At 42.0% G+C, this 16,713-nt stretch overlaps 1 protein-coding gene across 8 annotated transcripts in view; it reads right to left on the bottom strand.

Moving 5' to 3' along the window:
• Positions 1 to 16,713, bottom strand: part of NLGN4X (neuroligin 4 X-linked) — a 280,611-nt gene that overhangs the window by 10,667 nt on the left and 253,231 nt on the right. For all 8 annotated transcript variants that reach the window (XM_073902149.1, XM_025857745.2, XM_073902150.1 and 5 more), the window contains one exon: positions 2,918 to 3,103. In XM_073902149.1, coding sequence (XP_073758250.1) covers positions 2,918 to 3,103 — 186 coding nt within the window. The remainder of the gene's footprint in view (positions 1 to 2,917; positions 3,104 to 16,713) is intronic.

The raw sequence follows: 16,713 nt of genomic DNA, 5'->3' as shown, positions 1-16,713 counted from the left end.
GGAAAAAATAAAAATTGGGCTATTGGATGAGTAAAATTCTATGTAGCTTACAATTTCCTATCAGATCAGTCTAGTATATGAATGTCAGTAAGTAAAAAAAAAAAAATTCTTTTTAAACCCTCTATTTTTCACAACTACAGGACAAGAGATGATGGGGTATGAAATGATAGCATTCTGTTTCTTATCTCTTCCTGACATTTTCTTGGATTCCAGCATGATCTAGCTTTGATGGGTTGGGAGTTGCTGGAAGAATAATTCAGCTGGGAGCCCAGAAGTTTGTGCCCCATAGAGTTTTAAGGTCATGCAAGCAATCAAGGGAGGAAAACATGATCGCAATCAGGAAGATGCGATTCTAAAGACTGGAGCGTTGCCCAAAGATGACACCCAAGAGGAGATTTTTAAATGGATCTGGCTTTGCTCAATTCAACATCAAAGTTATTTGGGGGCCAGTTTCCCACAGGTGGTAACACTCTCAGAGATGCACAACTACGGACTTGCATGTTTAGCTCTCAGGATTAATGTGTGGAAGCCCGGGAAAGAAATGATGTTGATGCTTGATCCATTGTGAAGGCTTTCATAAGTGAAAAAAAATCAGGATTAGAAGAATTTTGCTACAAGTTACCTGGTTTGTTCTTTTTTTTTTTTTTTTTCTTTTTCCTATTAACACTGATCGGCCATGACTGATGTAGCTCTGTGTGTGTGTGCGTGTGTTTGTTACAGAATCTAATCCCTGATAAACCTTGAAAAAATGGATCAAGAAAAATGCCACCCATAATTCTTACCAGAAAATACAAGTTACATCAGCATTTTGGGGTCACGCCCACTTGGCTGTTTCCCTCTCAATGTTTCATTTGTAACACTGGAGTCCACTATACGTTTAGCTTTGACATTGTGTTTCCCAGGCTTTTGGATACCTGTTTTTGGTGCTAATTATTGTTCTTTTGAGAAAATGCACCTGTTCCTTGTAAACTTCTCGTCTTTTGAATCTTGGAGCTTTCGTTTGAGTCTTTGCTATAATATCGTGGTGAACATCTTCACAAAAGCATCATTTTCCATGCATGCGGTGATCGGTTTTTGTTTTTCTTGTGTTTTTTTTTTTTTGGACAGAGAGAGACACAGCGAGAGAGGGAACACAAGTAGGGGGAGTGGGAGAGGGAGAAGCAGGCTTCCTGTGGAGCAGGGAGCCCCATGCGGGGCTCGATCCCAGGACCCTGGGATCATGACCCGAGCCGAAGGCAGACGCTTAACGACTGAGCCACCCAGGCACCCCCTGGTGATCGGTTTTTAGTCTACATGGCTAGAAGTACAATTCTAAGGCCGACGGTCTGGGTATTTATATATTGCTGGGTGGTTTCGAAAAGCTATCTTGCAGAGACATGACCCATGCACAGCCTTGCCACAGAGCTCGCTCATTTCCCATCTGACGATTTAAGTAATTCATGCTCTTCCTCCAATTAGATTTGGTTTACTGTGTTTGATTCCTACGGAAGCCAGTCCTGACTACTTGCTCACTCGAGAACTGGGGTTATATCCACTGACAAATGGGAAAGTCTAAATATTTTCTGGAATGCTGTAGGAATGGATATTGCCAATGACTCCTCTCGTTAGTCACTATTTCATTTTTGTAAAAACAAAGGGTTAATATAAGTGTGAGCCCCTAATTCAAGCTCTCCCTAAGGTTACAAAATCACCAAAATCTTGTCAGCCTTGATTTGACTGATGGTTGCTTGTGGTTCTTGCACGGAGCATCTTACTGACAGGCGAATTCTGAATCTCCTCACCACGTTGAAAACCCTCTTGTCACTTCGGTGCCTGTGACCAGCTAAAATGTCTTCTCCAGCCGACCATTTTTATTTCCTAAGGCCTGCCGAATACCTTCAGAGGAAGTCTGAAGTTCAGGATGGAAAATCAAAGGGGAAAAGCAGTTGGTACGTAAAACAGCAACGAGGAGACGCCATCGGGAATTGGCACAGATGTTCATGAATCTGTAAGCCAGACTATTCTGTGCAGAAGATCAAGACTACCATCCACTCTTCCCCGCTGTTACATGGCTAAAGGGGAACGATGGCAATAGGTTTGAATCGGGGTCTGGGAAGCTTGGTTTCTTCTCTGGCTCTGACTCTTGCTGTGTGACCCAAAGTGGGTTATGCGACCTCTCTGAGCCTTTCTATAAATGATGCTTTTGGAGTAGATGAGCTTCAAGGTCCCCTTCAGTGCTACAGGTCACCAATGGACATGAGGGAGCCACCCTGAGTTAGAGTTGGTCATTTTTTTTTAATTTAATGTAATTTTTTTTTTTTTTAGCAGTGGTGGGGGAGAGGCCGAGGGGGAGGGAGGGAGACACTCGTAAGTCGTCTGCATGCCCAGTATGGAGCCCGATGCAGGGCTCGATCCCAGGACCCTGAGACCATGACCTGAGCTGAGATCAGGAGCGGGACTCTTAACGGACTGAGCCACCCGGGTGCCCCAGACAAGCGAGTTTTAAAATCACATGGCCATGAGCCACGTCGCTTACCGAATGTACAAATCTGCAACCCTTACCCACATCACTGTTTCTCTTCTGTATTACCTTTCCCAAGTTGAGATGACAAGTTGACCGAAACGAAAAAATTTAAAATTGACCGAATAAAGCCGGAAAGGCAGAAGCAAAGTGCTGGTCTTTCTAAAGAAGTCATTTTGTCCCAATTGTCGCAACCAGCACCTAATTGTTAATTTAAGTGAGATGACAAAATACGGTTCATGTGGAAAGAAAGTGGAATTAGAAGAAAGGGAGTCTGTGTCCTTTCGGGGATTTTTGGTGGAGGCTGCAAGAGAGACTTAGGGCAACACGAGCACCCAGCACCTGGGATATGCACTCTGTGTGTGTTCATTTCTCAGCCCTGCGGGTCGTGCACCAGCGCGGGGATGCCCTACTTACCTTCTGAATAGTGTGACAAGGTCAACAGGCTGACGCAAGAGGCTCCCGCCCCCGAGCCGAAGATGGTCACTCGCTTGGGATCCCCGCCGAAGGCCCCGACGTTCTCCTCAATCCACCGTAGCGCCTGGATCTGATCCAGGAGCCCATAGTTGCCTTTGGCCGCCTGGTCGCCGGTACTTAAAAACCCTGCAAGAGAACACAGGATATTTGGGGTTGTCAACTCTAAAAAAGCACATCGCTGGTCCTTGAAAAGGTATCTCTTGGTCTACCTTGTTCATTCTTTGCTCGTCTCCCTGTAAGTGAGAAGCACCACCGGAGAGCATTTTTCAAGGCAGGATGGATTATGTTATGTAAATCATTGTTATAAAGGTTACTGTTCCTGCTGATCCTGTGATACAATGTCTCATCTGTGAGTTTGTGCGGGGCTACCCTACCCGATCAGGCACAATCAGTCTAAATTATCAATACCATGTGACAATACCAGAGACTATAAATTTGACCAGATTCGACTTATCATTCCAGTGCACATGTTGGTTGCAAAGTGGCAAAGTTTCCTAAGAGAAGTTTTTCAGGGAAAGATCAGTGCATGTGTTGGGCTGGGGGGATTTCTATGTTGATGTTTAAGAGACCGTGCATGTATATAAAGGCAATATGGATCAGCTTTCTCCCATTGAATTTGTTATCAATATTTTCATTTAATTCCTTTTAACGCTTCAAAGTAAGTGACAGACATCACGAGATCCCAGTGTTACTTAGCATGCACTTCTATCTTCGCCCTACAGAACAAATATTAGTGTCACACACAGAAATAAGTCTTTAATCCTGGTCAAATGACAATACATATTCAAATCACTCCAACTGTCCCCGAAATGGGATGAGCTGGTACGTTTTATTTCAAGAAGAAGGAAGATTCTGTAACTTGAGGAACTAATTTCACTCAAGGCATGAAATTGCTAATTCCCCCTTAGAACCTGCAAATAAGGCATTTATGGAAGTCAAGTGATCACATGGACTTGGACTCCTTGCCTGTTGCGCACGACAGAAAGATCCTGACCTGGAAAAAAAGGCTTCCGTCTCATGTCTGAAGTCAACAGATACTCTCCTGCTGAAATTCAAAACTATGATTATTTGGTAAAGCACCTGCCAAGGTTGATTGATTGCACAAACATTAACCCAACTTTTTATCCCTTTCTTTCTTGCATAAGCCTTCTGACCAAAAAAAAAAAAAGAAAGAAAGAAAGAAAAGAGAATGCAAGTCATAGAAAGTTTTTTTTTTAACCATTTTACTTTGTTATTTGTTCCTGCCCCCAAACACCCAATTATGATATCTCCCTCTTCCGTTGCATTTCCAAGGGCCATGCCGCCATTCACCTCATTTCAATTAGTGCGTATTAAGTTCCTGTGACCACCCGGCTGCAGTGTTGATGTGAACGTGGACTGATTCGGGCCCGGCACTAACAGGAATCAGAACTCGAGGCCATCAAACCTCCTCTCTAACCAAAGCTGACAGCAAATCTAAGGAGCTCCCCGAGCGCCGGCTTCTAAAACCTAAAACAAAGTCAGTAGAGGATGAAGGCTTGTACCCACTGAGGAGGCGAGGCTTCGTTCCACGGGCACCTGAGAAAAATGCACGGTGTGAGCTGGGGAGGGGGCGGGTATCAGAAATGAATGGGTCCAGTTTAAAATAAAGCAACGGGAAGGCTTTTGGGGGGGTGGGGGTTTCTAAAATTGCAACAATTGGACTCACAATCTCCTGTATCTGCAAACAGAGGCAGGATGAAACCTGCAAGGTTGTGCATTTAGGGCACGTCCCGCAGACCCAGGCTTCTCCGGCGTTCACAGGGATTGAGCTGAGATTAGCAGTGATTAGTGGGAATGTTCAGACGTTACCAACCCCTCCCTCATTTAATTAGCAATTACTAATTAGCGTTTCATGCCAGCGAATGTTCCCTGGCTCTGGCATTCATCATGCAACCTTTTACACAGTTTCTCATAAAATGCATTGCGCTCTGCTTGGGAGAAAAGCCCCTTTCACGCAGCTTTATGTATGAAACCCGCTCCTAATGGCAGTTTGGGTGCCGTATAATAACCATAAGACAAGCCTCTCTTTCCCCATTAAGGAAAGAGGTGATTAATTCCTAAAGCCTCTAGTAATTTTTTGGCAGAACGGCTCTGTCTTTAACACCTCCTTCCTCCACCGCCTCTCCCTCCCCCCACCCCCTCTGTCAACTCTCCCAGAATGACCTATTTGCTTATTTTGTTTCCGCAGAGCACCGTGAGGATTTGCAACATACGGTAAATCACCAGCCTTTACTAAACTGGAGCCCCTCCCGAGCAAAACGTGTCTCTTGTAACCTTTCAAATGCCAGGCTAATTAATATTCTATACCCTGGAAAATCTTAGCTTTCCTAACAGCCTCCTATTGAAAGGTTGGATCTTTGCGATTCTGAATTCCTTCCAAAAGTCCTGAGGGAAACAGCTCCTCCATGCATCTCTGAAGTTCAGCAAATGAACGTGGGTTTTTTGTTTTTGTTTTGTTTTTTTTTTTGAAGTTGGTGTTTCCATAGTTTCTGCCACAAAATCTTCATTTACTGCAACACCCAGGGGCTTCCCCGCCCCCCCCCCTTGTAATTTAAACAATCCACAAGGCAGGGTTTCCATTGCAGGCACACAATGAATGCAAGCAATTTTATTTTCTCTGCAAGAGTGCATTCCTTTGCTATTCTGATCGTGAAAATGCGGTGTTTGATATAATCCAGATATGAGATGTATCTGCATTTACTATCATGGAATTCTATGAACGTGAGAGCAAGATAATCAATTTGGAAACAGCCAGGCACGTCACCAAAGCTGAGTGCTGGTAGAAGCATCCTAAGAAGTCTGTCCCACCGCGGAGGACTTAACTCCCCATATATGCTGCCGATGAATTAACAGAAGCGGCCCCTTGGCTGGCTAAAACCAGAGATTTTAAACAAACGGCTTCTTTCACTGATAAGCACTCTTGGCTGCAGATCCTTCAAGCATTTCAGCTGATGAAACATTTGGCTTTTGAGATTTAAGGTCTCTGTAATGAAGGTTGTAAATCAGTCAGCCCCTCCACCCCACACCAGCAATGGAACAATGGGAGAGAGATACAAAACAGACACTGGAATTCACACATACTGTCACTACATTGATACCAAGTTTCATTCAAAGCACTGGAAGGAACAACAACATATACATTCACACAAGAGACAGCTGGTTTATCCATGAGAAATACCTGAACACCCGAAATCACATTTCCCCCCCTGCATACTGAATGAAATTCAACATCATATAAAAACGAGGCACTGTATTTGGTCTTCTCACCGGTACTAGAATAGGAAGTTTCAGGCTTTTATGATAGGTTATCACAATCTAAATGTTCTCATTCTTGTGAATTGCACCAAAGGGGTCAGGAGAATGATTCCAGGTCACATGGCTGTCCGTGCACTGCAGGTCAATGGTTAGAAGCCCGATGTGTCAGATGGGGCTGCCCTTTTGTTCATTTGTAATAGGACTTTAAAGCTACAATCCCATTTTATTTTAGGAGATGATTCATTACATAAGCAGAGCAGACCTTTTTTTGGGCGACCATTAACCACAAGATAAGTGCTAAATGTATAAAGAATGATATATTTTATATTTTCAGGGTGTGCATTCACCTGTAATTGCTAGAATTCGAGTCTCAACTATTTCTAAAGGCATTTCTGAAATACAGTTGAGACTAAATTAATTCTTATTAATTGCATATATACACACATGTGCCTACACATATAGACATATTTCTGTAACATATGTAGAATGTATCCGTACAAAGAGGTCCTTCTGTGACCTTTACATATATGCACACACATATATGTAAGTACGTGATATATACATATACATAGATACACAGCAGCCTGAGGATTAGCAAATCACTAGTTCTTATTAAATCATAACACCTCATTCCTATATGTGTGTGCACACACACTTAATTTAATGGCGTAAAAGCAAAAAGGAATGTTTGCATAAAAATTCTCCGGTGAGAAGAGATAGAATTCATTTTAGATCACACAAATGAGCCCAGAAAAAAATGTGTAGTAAGAATGAGCAGAGGTATAAAGATGAAAGTCAGCCAAAGACATGCAAATCTATCTTCTCTGATGTTTACAGGAAATCCTTCACTGGGTGCATTTATTACAACTTGAAAGTTAAGTTTTCTTAGTGGAATCGTGTATGATTTGATGAAAGGGTCTACATCTGTGGGTGGAAGGGAAGGGAAGATATAAACTCCAATTCTCTGAGCCTGATGGGGGAAAGCTCTTGAAATTTAGTGTCTCTATTTGTAGTTTTTAGTTTACTTACAGATGACATGAGTCATAACCTACCGTATTTAACTATCACATCAATGTCATACAGGGTCAAAATCTATTTCCAATGTCAGTAGAATAAATCTAAGACAGTTATGAGGACAGTTGATTTCCATGCACACGTTTCCAAACACAGGGCCTGTTAAGTTGTTAATGGGATTCCTTACATCAGTTCCATAAAGCCTATTATATTCCCCCACAGTAATTGAGAACGAGGCTGCACAAGTGTTTTTAAAGTACTTCAGCTGAAATTATATTAACTCACACACTAAAACCAAAGTTATATTCTGGAAACAAAATACAAAATAATAAACACAGTTTTGTTTATTACACAATAGAGATCAAAACGTGAAGGTCATTGGTTAATAAGTTTCACAGAGATGAAATTTTGTCAGTGGCCGGTCTGGAACCAAATCCCCCGTGAGTCAACTATAGATGGCGTTTCCATTCGAAACCCCATACTAGAACATTGCTCTAGATTTGTGGGACTTCCTTTCAATTGGCCGTCAAATCTTTTTGCTTTTATTTCTGAAACAGCTCATACACCTTGTTCCTGGGCTGGGTCTGCACCCCAGTGCCTGAGACAGGACGTCCAGTTGAGTCCTCCATCCTGGCTGCCCATTTCCATACCGTGAAGATAACCCTAAAACCCTTAGATCCTGAAGATCTATTTCTATTAAAAAGACAAACAAACAACAAAACAACAACTTCATTTGAATGCCCAGAGGTAGCCAGCCACCCAAGGATCAATTCCTATTGATGGTAATTTTGAAAATAAGGGATGAGAGCTGAATGTCAGTGTTCATGAATAAAAGTTACGTTGCATGAATTGTGTTGGCTGAACCATGTAATGGGCGGTTCTTCATTTGTGGAGACACAAAAAGACATCTAAGATCTCTCGGGGTAAAACAGTGAGCTGCTGAATACTGGGTCCTATGACCCCATGTTTATTAACATAATAAAGCGAGGTGTAAAATACAAACTCTGGAAGGAAATCCAACATTTAACAGTGCTTAATTCTGGGAATGTGGTTATAGGTGATTTTCCCCCTTGATTCTAAATCTGGGTTTACACTTTTTCCAATTTGTAGCTTGCTCTTTAGCAAGCACACAAACACCATGTTACTTTTTGACTGCCCCCAGGAGAAGGCTTGCATTTCTGTATCTCTTTGGTTTTAGACGCACTCGACTACATCCAGGATGCTCTTTAAAGGGCTGCCTCGGGCCTGTAAGCTGCCCTGTCCACACTGCCCTAACCTGCCTTTCCTCCCATAGACCTGGCCCCACTCCTTGCTCACAGAGCATAGACCAACCCCATCCCCTCCCTGCTCCAACCCCTAAAGTAGGAATTCAGATGCCCCAAGCCCGCTGTATACTGTGTGTGCTCACGAATGGTCAGCAACTCCACTAACTTCCTTGATTGCAGACACATTGCGACTTACTTGTTGCACCGATGCACACCAAGTACGGAGAGATTCCCTTTCGGTAAATGGAATGGGTCCAGAGGGAAAACTGACTACTGGTCTACCTAGACTCTGACTTGAAGATCAGGCACATGATAGAGAAAACTTCCATGCTGCCTGATTGCACGTGTTGTTTGTGAAATGATTTGGCATGAAGGTGATGCATAATGTATTTGTTAATTCTGTTTATTAAGTGTTCAGTATGTGCTTAAAGAAAAGCGAGGCAAAAAAAAAGAAAAAGAAAAAGAAAACCCCAAACCACCACATACTAGAGCTTTCATCCATGCTGTGAATTATGGAGATGCCATTCACTAACATTTATATGTACCCACGATGACCCAGGAACATGCTAAAACCTGGGGACAAATAGAGTATTTGAGTAGATTTCCATAGATAGATTGAAAACTTGCACAATTTTTCTGCATTTGCATGCTTCTGTTTGTTTTTTAGTAAGAATACTTTAGGACCGCAGGTGACAGACGGTTGCCACACTTGTGCTGAGCATGGCATAACATACAGACGTGTGGAATCACTCTGTTGTACCCATGAGACTAATGCAACATTGTAAACTATACTCTAATTAAAAAAGAATATTTTAAAACTGATTAGAATTGAAAGTCCTAGTTTTTCCGTGAAAGTATACTTATAAAGCATACAGAGGACACACATTTTGCCCCTATATGGTATTCAGAGCCCTAGAAAGTGCATATAGGAGAAAAGACAATTTATACAATCCTATTTTTAACATAATTGTCATAATCTCTTTTGAAGTATACTATATGTATAAAAGAATGCTGTATGTTCAAAATACGCTTCTCTGTTTAGATATGCTTTTCTATCCTCGATTGCAAACAAGAATGGTGCTGGACCTACTAGTGTTATTTATGAGTACCTACTGCTAGGCACTATCCGGAGGCAGACCAGAACTGATCTAGTCTGCTCTTGTTTTTCCATAAGACAATCAGAACAAGTAAATGTAATAAGGACAATGCATTCTTTTCCAACTCGATCAAAATCCAACATTATCTCCTAGCTCACATCACCTTTTTTTGTGCCCAGGAATATCCCCAAGATTTCCAACATTTGTTTTTCTCCAGCAAAGCTGAAGCACACATACAGAAATTGTTTTAATTAAGAAAGAACAACAAGATCTGAGATGCAACAGCACACCCATGGGTAACAAGTACGCATGGTAACATAGGAAAGAGCTAAAATCCCAACGGAAAGGCTTAGTTTTGGGAACAGGGAGGTTTTTGAAGATATTTTCCAGAATGGAGTGGCAGGGACGCATGCCTTTGGTTGACGCTTTGAAGTGCTCTCTGCTTTATGGCGTTCTCGCTTATTATATATTATGTTCATAACTGTTGTAAGATCAGTGTGTTTGCTGTCTTTGCTATTTTTCTTCCCAAAGATGGCTAGCCCATAGGTACACAGCACTCAAGATCCTGTTACCCGCAACCACAACACGGATGTTGTGGGATGCTTTTCCTAAGACTTCTTAGAGTTAACTTTGCTTACAGGACCTGCAGTCGTGGTTGATTTTGAGGGTTGGAATTGTAATCTAATCTCAGGTAGCAACTGAAGGCCATTTCACCAAGGAATGGAGATAAGATCTTTGCAATTCCCTGTCCACTGACCAGGAGACACTCCTGATTTGTGAGCAGTTACGACATATCCCACTCTACCTCTTACTGTACTAACGTTTATTGTTATCATTGCCATCGTCATTTTTGTTAACTCTGTCCTGGTGCGGCACTGGAAGATGCAGGGAAGGCTTTCCTGAGGAATTGAAAACGCAGAAATGAAGATTCCTCACTGAAAAATAACGTACAAAAATATTAAACAGGTCATATAACAAAACAGACATGAGTAAATTCAACTCACAAAGAGGGTAACTGTCTGCTCTTTTTTTTTTAAAACAGATTTTAAATGATCTCTATACCCAACGTGGGGCTCAAACTCACAACCCCAAGATGAAGACTGCCTGCTCTACCCAGTGAGCCAGCCAGGTGCCCCAATAACTCTCTGTTCTTAAAGATTAGACATAATCTTATACTGATTCTCCACTTAAGGAATGTTATTTCACCAACTTTTGCTTTTTTTTTTTTGAATATTTTATTTATGTGACAGAGAGAGAGACAGCGAGAGAGGGAACACAACAGGGGGAGTGGGAGAGGGAGAAGCAGGCTTCCCGCGGAGCAGGGAGCCCGATGCGGGGCTCGATCTCAGGACCCTGGGATCACGACCTGAGCCGAAGGCAGACGCTTAACGACTGAGCCACCCAGGCGCCCCTCACCAACTTTTGCTTAAACAAAGTAATTTTCCAGAGTCAAGAACATATCAAGTCTTCCCTACACAGACTGCATGTGGAGATCACATTGGGTCCCCTGAATTTTAGCCATTACCCTTGGATTCAAGCAAGTATCATTAACCTTGCAATGGCCAAAAAGCAAAAGCAGAACCGGAGTTGGAGTCAATTGCAGAAAAAGCACAGATCTTAAAATAATGAAGATGTAATGGAGATAAAATATTTAACAGGCATATGGCGTTATTTCATTTAACTCAGTGAAATATGGCTCAATTCACCATACCATCATGGATGCCTACAATATTCCAGGCACTCATTGTCCTTGTGGTGAAGATGTAGCAATGAACCAGTTAAACTGTATCTTTGACTGCCTGAAACTCATATTCTAGCCTAGGGAGACGGACAACAAACAAATACCAATTAAATGATGTAGTATGTTAGTTCCCTATTACGGCTGTAACAAATTACCACAAACCTGGTACCTTCAATCCACGTGAGTTCTTACCATACAGTTTTAGACGTTGAAATCCAGACAGATAGATAGGAAGAAGATAGAAGGAGGGAGGGAGGGAGGGATGAGCACACAGATAGAAAGAAAGATACAATTATTTCAAAAGCTAAAGCATAGCATAGACTCATTTTATTACCATCACAACAGTTTCAAGGTTGCAAACCTGACAGACAAGGGCAGAAAGTGCTAAAAGTAGGGACTCTGAGGGAAATGCGCTCAATCCCTCTCCCAGGTGCTTCTGCTACATGACCAGATGCTGCCTCTCAATATGTGACTCAGCTATGTTGAAAATGAACCAGAGAGAGAGAGAGATACCACTGAGCAACTCCAGGTACAGGTGTCCCTTTTTCTCCCGAGCCCACTTGTTATGGGCAGCTCTGCATCCTGCACTGTGATCACTGGGTGAGCTAGGATCATCCTCTTCTAGCCTCCACGGTGCTTCGAGCCAGGAAGGGCTGGGCTAGCTCAGAACCGGGGCGAGGGATTCGTCTGAACCACGCTGAGTTCTCAGGAAAAAGAGACACAAGTAGGCTCCATCCCAGACCACAAAAGTGCAATCTCTTGCGATACAACCCAGGGGTAGACCCTAAAAACCAAGCAGGATTCCTACTTGCATCTGGCAGATGTAGTCATCCAGGACTGGCATTTGAAGAATAAACTGAGCACAACCAATGTAGTGTTTTTCAAGGCTTAAGAGTGTAGGCAGTCATTACACACAATGGGCAGAGCCTCCGCTGAGCGAGGTCACCCCAGACTTTGGTATGTTTTTCTTAATGTCATCGGCGAATGTGCCAGCCACCGAAGGAAAAAAGAGAACCGGCAACCTTCGGGCACAACCTCCTCTATTATCACCAACCCTATATCCTAAAGAAGCAGAAGGAAAAGGGAAAAGTTTTCTCTTGCCAGATATAAAAATCCCAACATCAAATGTCTCTCTCTCTCTCTCTCTCTCTCTCTCTTTTTTTTTTTTTTTTGCTTCATCTGCTGCAAACTGTGATCAAATTTATGCTTACCTCAGGCACCTGAAAGTGTTCATTTTGTGTCTCTGTGAGGAAATTTGGTTTATTTTTGAGGAAAAAAATGTGTGGAGTATTATAGTCTCATGCTGCCTCACACTGTCCTTAAATTGAGTACAACTAAAACGAAAAATCATATAAAGATATATATATGTGTGTATGTATAGTATACATTTTCCTGTTTTCATCATTTCTAAGTGCACAATTCAAGAGGATTAATTATATTCACAGTGACGTGCAGCAACCATCACCACTGCTCATTTCCAAAATATTTCCATCACCCCAAACAGAAACTCTAGGAAGCTACGAGTCCCCATGGGGGAAATATTTTTAATTGTAGTGTCCATAAAATGTGCTACCTACACATTGGGCCAAATCCAGTTAATAAGGTATGATACCTGTATTGAATGACCAGTGCCAACCCCCTTCCAGATCGAATTGCAATGGACCAAACATTCCTATGTTGAAACCCTAATCCCCAGGGTTGAGGTTTATTATTAGGAGGTGGCACCTTTGGAAGATGATTCGGTCATGAGGGTGGAGGGTAATCCATGAATGGGATTGGTGCCCTATAGGAAGAAGCCATAGATCTAGCCATGCAGGGATGCAATGGGGAAGTCAGCGGTCTGCAGCCCACAAGATGGTCCTCCCCAGAACATGACCATGCTGGAACCCTCCTCTTCCAGCCTCCAGAAGGGTGAGAAAGAAATGTCTGTTGTTTTCAAGGCACCCAGTCTATGGTAGTCTGCTTATAACCGCGCAAGCAAAGACACCAGTACTGTGCGTGCGTGCTGGTTACGAGAGCCAAACAGACACGCCTCCCACTAAGGGTAAAGGTCCTTGAAGATGTCCACCGCAGTACTCAACCTGTTAGATCCCTTAACATCACTTTAACATTGTTGTTTTGTAATCTATGTTCACATACGTAAAGCACCTCCACAACCTGTCCACCTTGAGGGGAGTTAAAAGCAAATGATGGAAAATGAAATACTTTTGGTCTCATTATCCGAGGTTGATTGCAAAGCCAACTAATATTCCTCATCCTAGGGAGAACTTGGGTCAGCCAAGATGTCACTGTGTCCAATTTGCTCAATGTGGAATCATGGCTAATTGTCAACAGGATGACTCGAACACATGACATTATGTTCACCTTGCAAGAAAGATCCCATGATCTTGAACACTTTTTTTTAATAGTAAATTTCTACTCTTAAATGTTTTCAGGACAATAAAAATCAAATGAAGAAAAACATTATTTAATTGACCACAGCATTTAAATAGAACCTTCAAATAACAGCTAACTTCGTCATGCACAACACCTCTTATCATTTACAAGGTGCTTTTTACACCTTCTTTTATCTGTCCCACTGAAATGGAGGTTCCTTTCATTTCCAGTTCCATTCATTCATCCAGTATTTCTGGCTTCTCGGGTTATGTCTGTGGTTAAACACATATTGGTTTCAAAGAATTGGGTAACACCAGATACTTGATTACCCTCCCTGTCCACACTAAACATCTGCACATCTTTTAAGAAGTACTCATGCCTGGCGAGCCTGGGTGGCTCAGTCATTGGGTGTCTGCCTTTGCCTTGGGTCATGATCCCAGGGTCCTGGGATCGAGCCCCGCGTCACTTCTCCCTCCCCCACTCCCCCTGCTTGTGTTCCCTCTCTCGCTGTGTCTCTTTCTGTCGAATAAATAAATAAAATCTTAAAAAAAAAAGAAATACTCATGCCCAAACCCCTGTGCTCAAGATTCTTAAGTAGTTGTTTTCGGGTAGGTTGTAGGCACACACATTTCAAAAAAAATTGTACAATTTTAGTGAATAGCAAATAATATGATCTGCTGATCTGGAGAGAAAGCAAATAAATATAAAGACAAGATCGTTTCTGTTATAAAAATCTTTGCATGTTCTTATGTCACTGATATCTTAGAAAAATCAGGTAAATATTCATGGGAAGCAATGGTTCCACATGTTAGCAGGCATCAAAATCACCAGGAGGCCCTCCTGACCTGTCTTATTTTTATTTGTCTTAATAGTGATTGATAATTGGATTCAGGTGGCAACTAATCCCACCATTTATGAAAAATATCCACCAAGCTTTTCAACTGATGTTTTACAAACCATTGGTGATGATCTCCGACAGCTATGACTTCATTTGGGGTTCTACAAAAGGCTGACTGCCTGTTTTTATTAGTCCTTTTGCATTTATTATCTGGAAATCCATAAAAATTCACCAAGTTTTGAAGTTACTCTGAAATTCAGTACACAGAGGGAAAATGGGGGGAAAAGCATGATTCTTTTATTTATCGGTATTCAGAGAAATGTGATAGCACCCTAGTGGTGGAACCAATGAGTTGTACTTTTTACATACACTTCATTTTTTTAGAGGAGTTTTAGGCTCACAGAAAAACACAGAGGAAGGTGCAGAGATTTCGCATGGACCCCCTGCCCCTGCATCTGCATATGCTCCTGAATTATCAAAGTCCCCCGCAAGAGTGGTACCTTTGTGACAGTCAATGAACCTACATGGTCTCATCATAGCCACCCAGAGTCTGGAGTTTGCATGAGTGATCACTCTTGGTGGTGCATATTCTATGGATTATGACGAATGGATAATGACATAGATCTACCGTCACGGGATGAGAAAAATCCTCTGTGTTCTACCTGCTCGTCCCTCCCCCCACCCATCTCCTGGCAACCACTGATCTGTTTACTGTCTCCGTGGTTTTGCCTTTTCCGGAATGTCATAAGGTTGGAAGTATACCATACGACGAAGCCTTTTCAGGTCAGGTTCTTTCATTTAATAATACGCACGTAAGGTTCCTCCATGACTTTTCAAGCCTTGACAGCTCATTTCTTCTTAGTGCTGAATAATATCCCGTGTCTGGATGGACCACAGTTTATTTATCCATTCACCTACCGGAGATATCTTGGTCATTTCCAAGCTTGAGCCATTTTGAATACATGTGCTATAAACATCCATGGGATGGTTTTTTTTTTTTTTTTTTTTTTTGGTGCAGATGTGTTTTCAGCTTCTCTGAGTAAAGACCAAAGTCCACGACTGCTGGATCTTATGGCAAGGGTATCTTTAGTTTTGTAAGAGACTGCAGAACTGTCTTCCAAAGGGGCTGCACCATTTTGCATTCCCACCAGCAGTGAATGAGAGTTCCTGATGCTCTGTATCCTCTCCAGCATTTGGTGCTATTCGTGTCCTGGATTTGGGCTATTCTAATTGGTGTGGAGTGGTACCTCACTGATGTCTCAATTTGCACTTCCCTGAACCTGTATGAGGAGGAGCGTCTTTTCATAAAGTTATTTGCCATCTGTATATCTTCTCTTCTGAGGTGTCTCTTGAAGTCTTCGGCCCATTATTTGTGTCCTCACCACCGAGTTTTAAGAATTCTTTGTAACCAATGAATTGTTAATATATTGAGTATTGTGGTGAGTGCATGGGTTATTATAGATTTGTCATGTTTCAATTCAGTATATCTGTTATTCTTAAGGATGCTGGAACTGTCCCATTGTGGCCAGTGAGGGGCCTTTCATATTTATATGGATCCATATACACTTACAGTTGAGCCTTGAACAATGCAAGGGTCAGGAGCACTGACCCCCACCACCCCTGGAGTTAAAAGTCTGAGTATAACTCTTGATTCCCCAGAAAGTTAATGGCTAATAGCCTGCTGTTGACTAGAAGCCTTACTGAGGACATAAATAGTTGATTAACACATATTTTGTATGCTTTGTGTATTATATATGGTGTTCCTACAACAAAGTAAGCGAGAGAAAAGAAAATGTCATTAAGAAAAATCACAAGGAAGAGAAAATACATTTCTGGTGCTGTACAGTATTTGCCCCCCAAAATCTACCTACAAGAACCGTTCCCACCTATGTTCAAGGGTCAACTGCACTTATACAAATATATTTATTTTTTCTTCTTTATGCCCTTCGACTTTCTAAATTTATAGCACTGAAGGTGTGTTGTTTCAGCCATGAGGCAATTAGAAAACATAGAAAAATACGATACTTAAAGGATATCATCCTCAATGGAACTCAGACACTCCACAGCGAAGGTGTTTTATGATCTTAGTATAGTTTCGGGAAGCTGCAAAAAGGCTCTAAAAGGATTGC

Source organism: Callorhinus ursinus, unplaced genomic scaffold, assembly GCF_003265705.2.
Source record: "Callorhinus ursinus isolate GAN/ISIS: 27379988/994484 unplaced genomic scaffold, GSC_fseal_2.0 scaffold16, whole genome shotgun sequence".
Classification (NCBI taxonomy): Eukaryota; Metazoa; Chordata; class Mammalia; order Carnivora; family Otariidae; genus Callorhinus; species Callorhinus ursinus.
The sequence above is the reverse complement of the archived record's forward strand: the minus strand, read 5'-3'. Positions and strand labels throughout refer to the sequence as shown.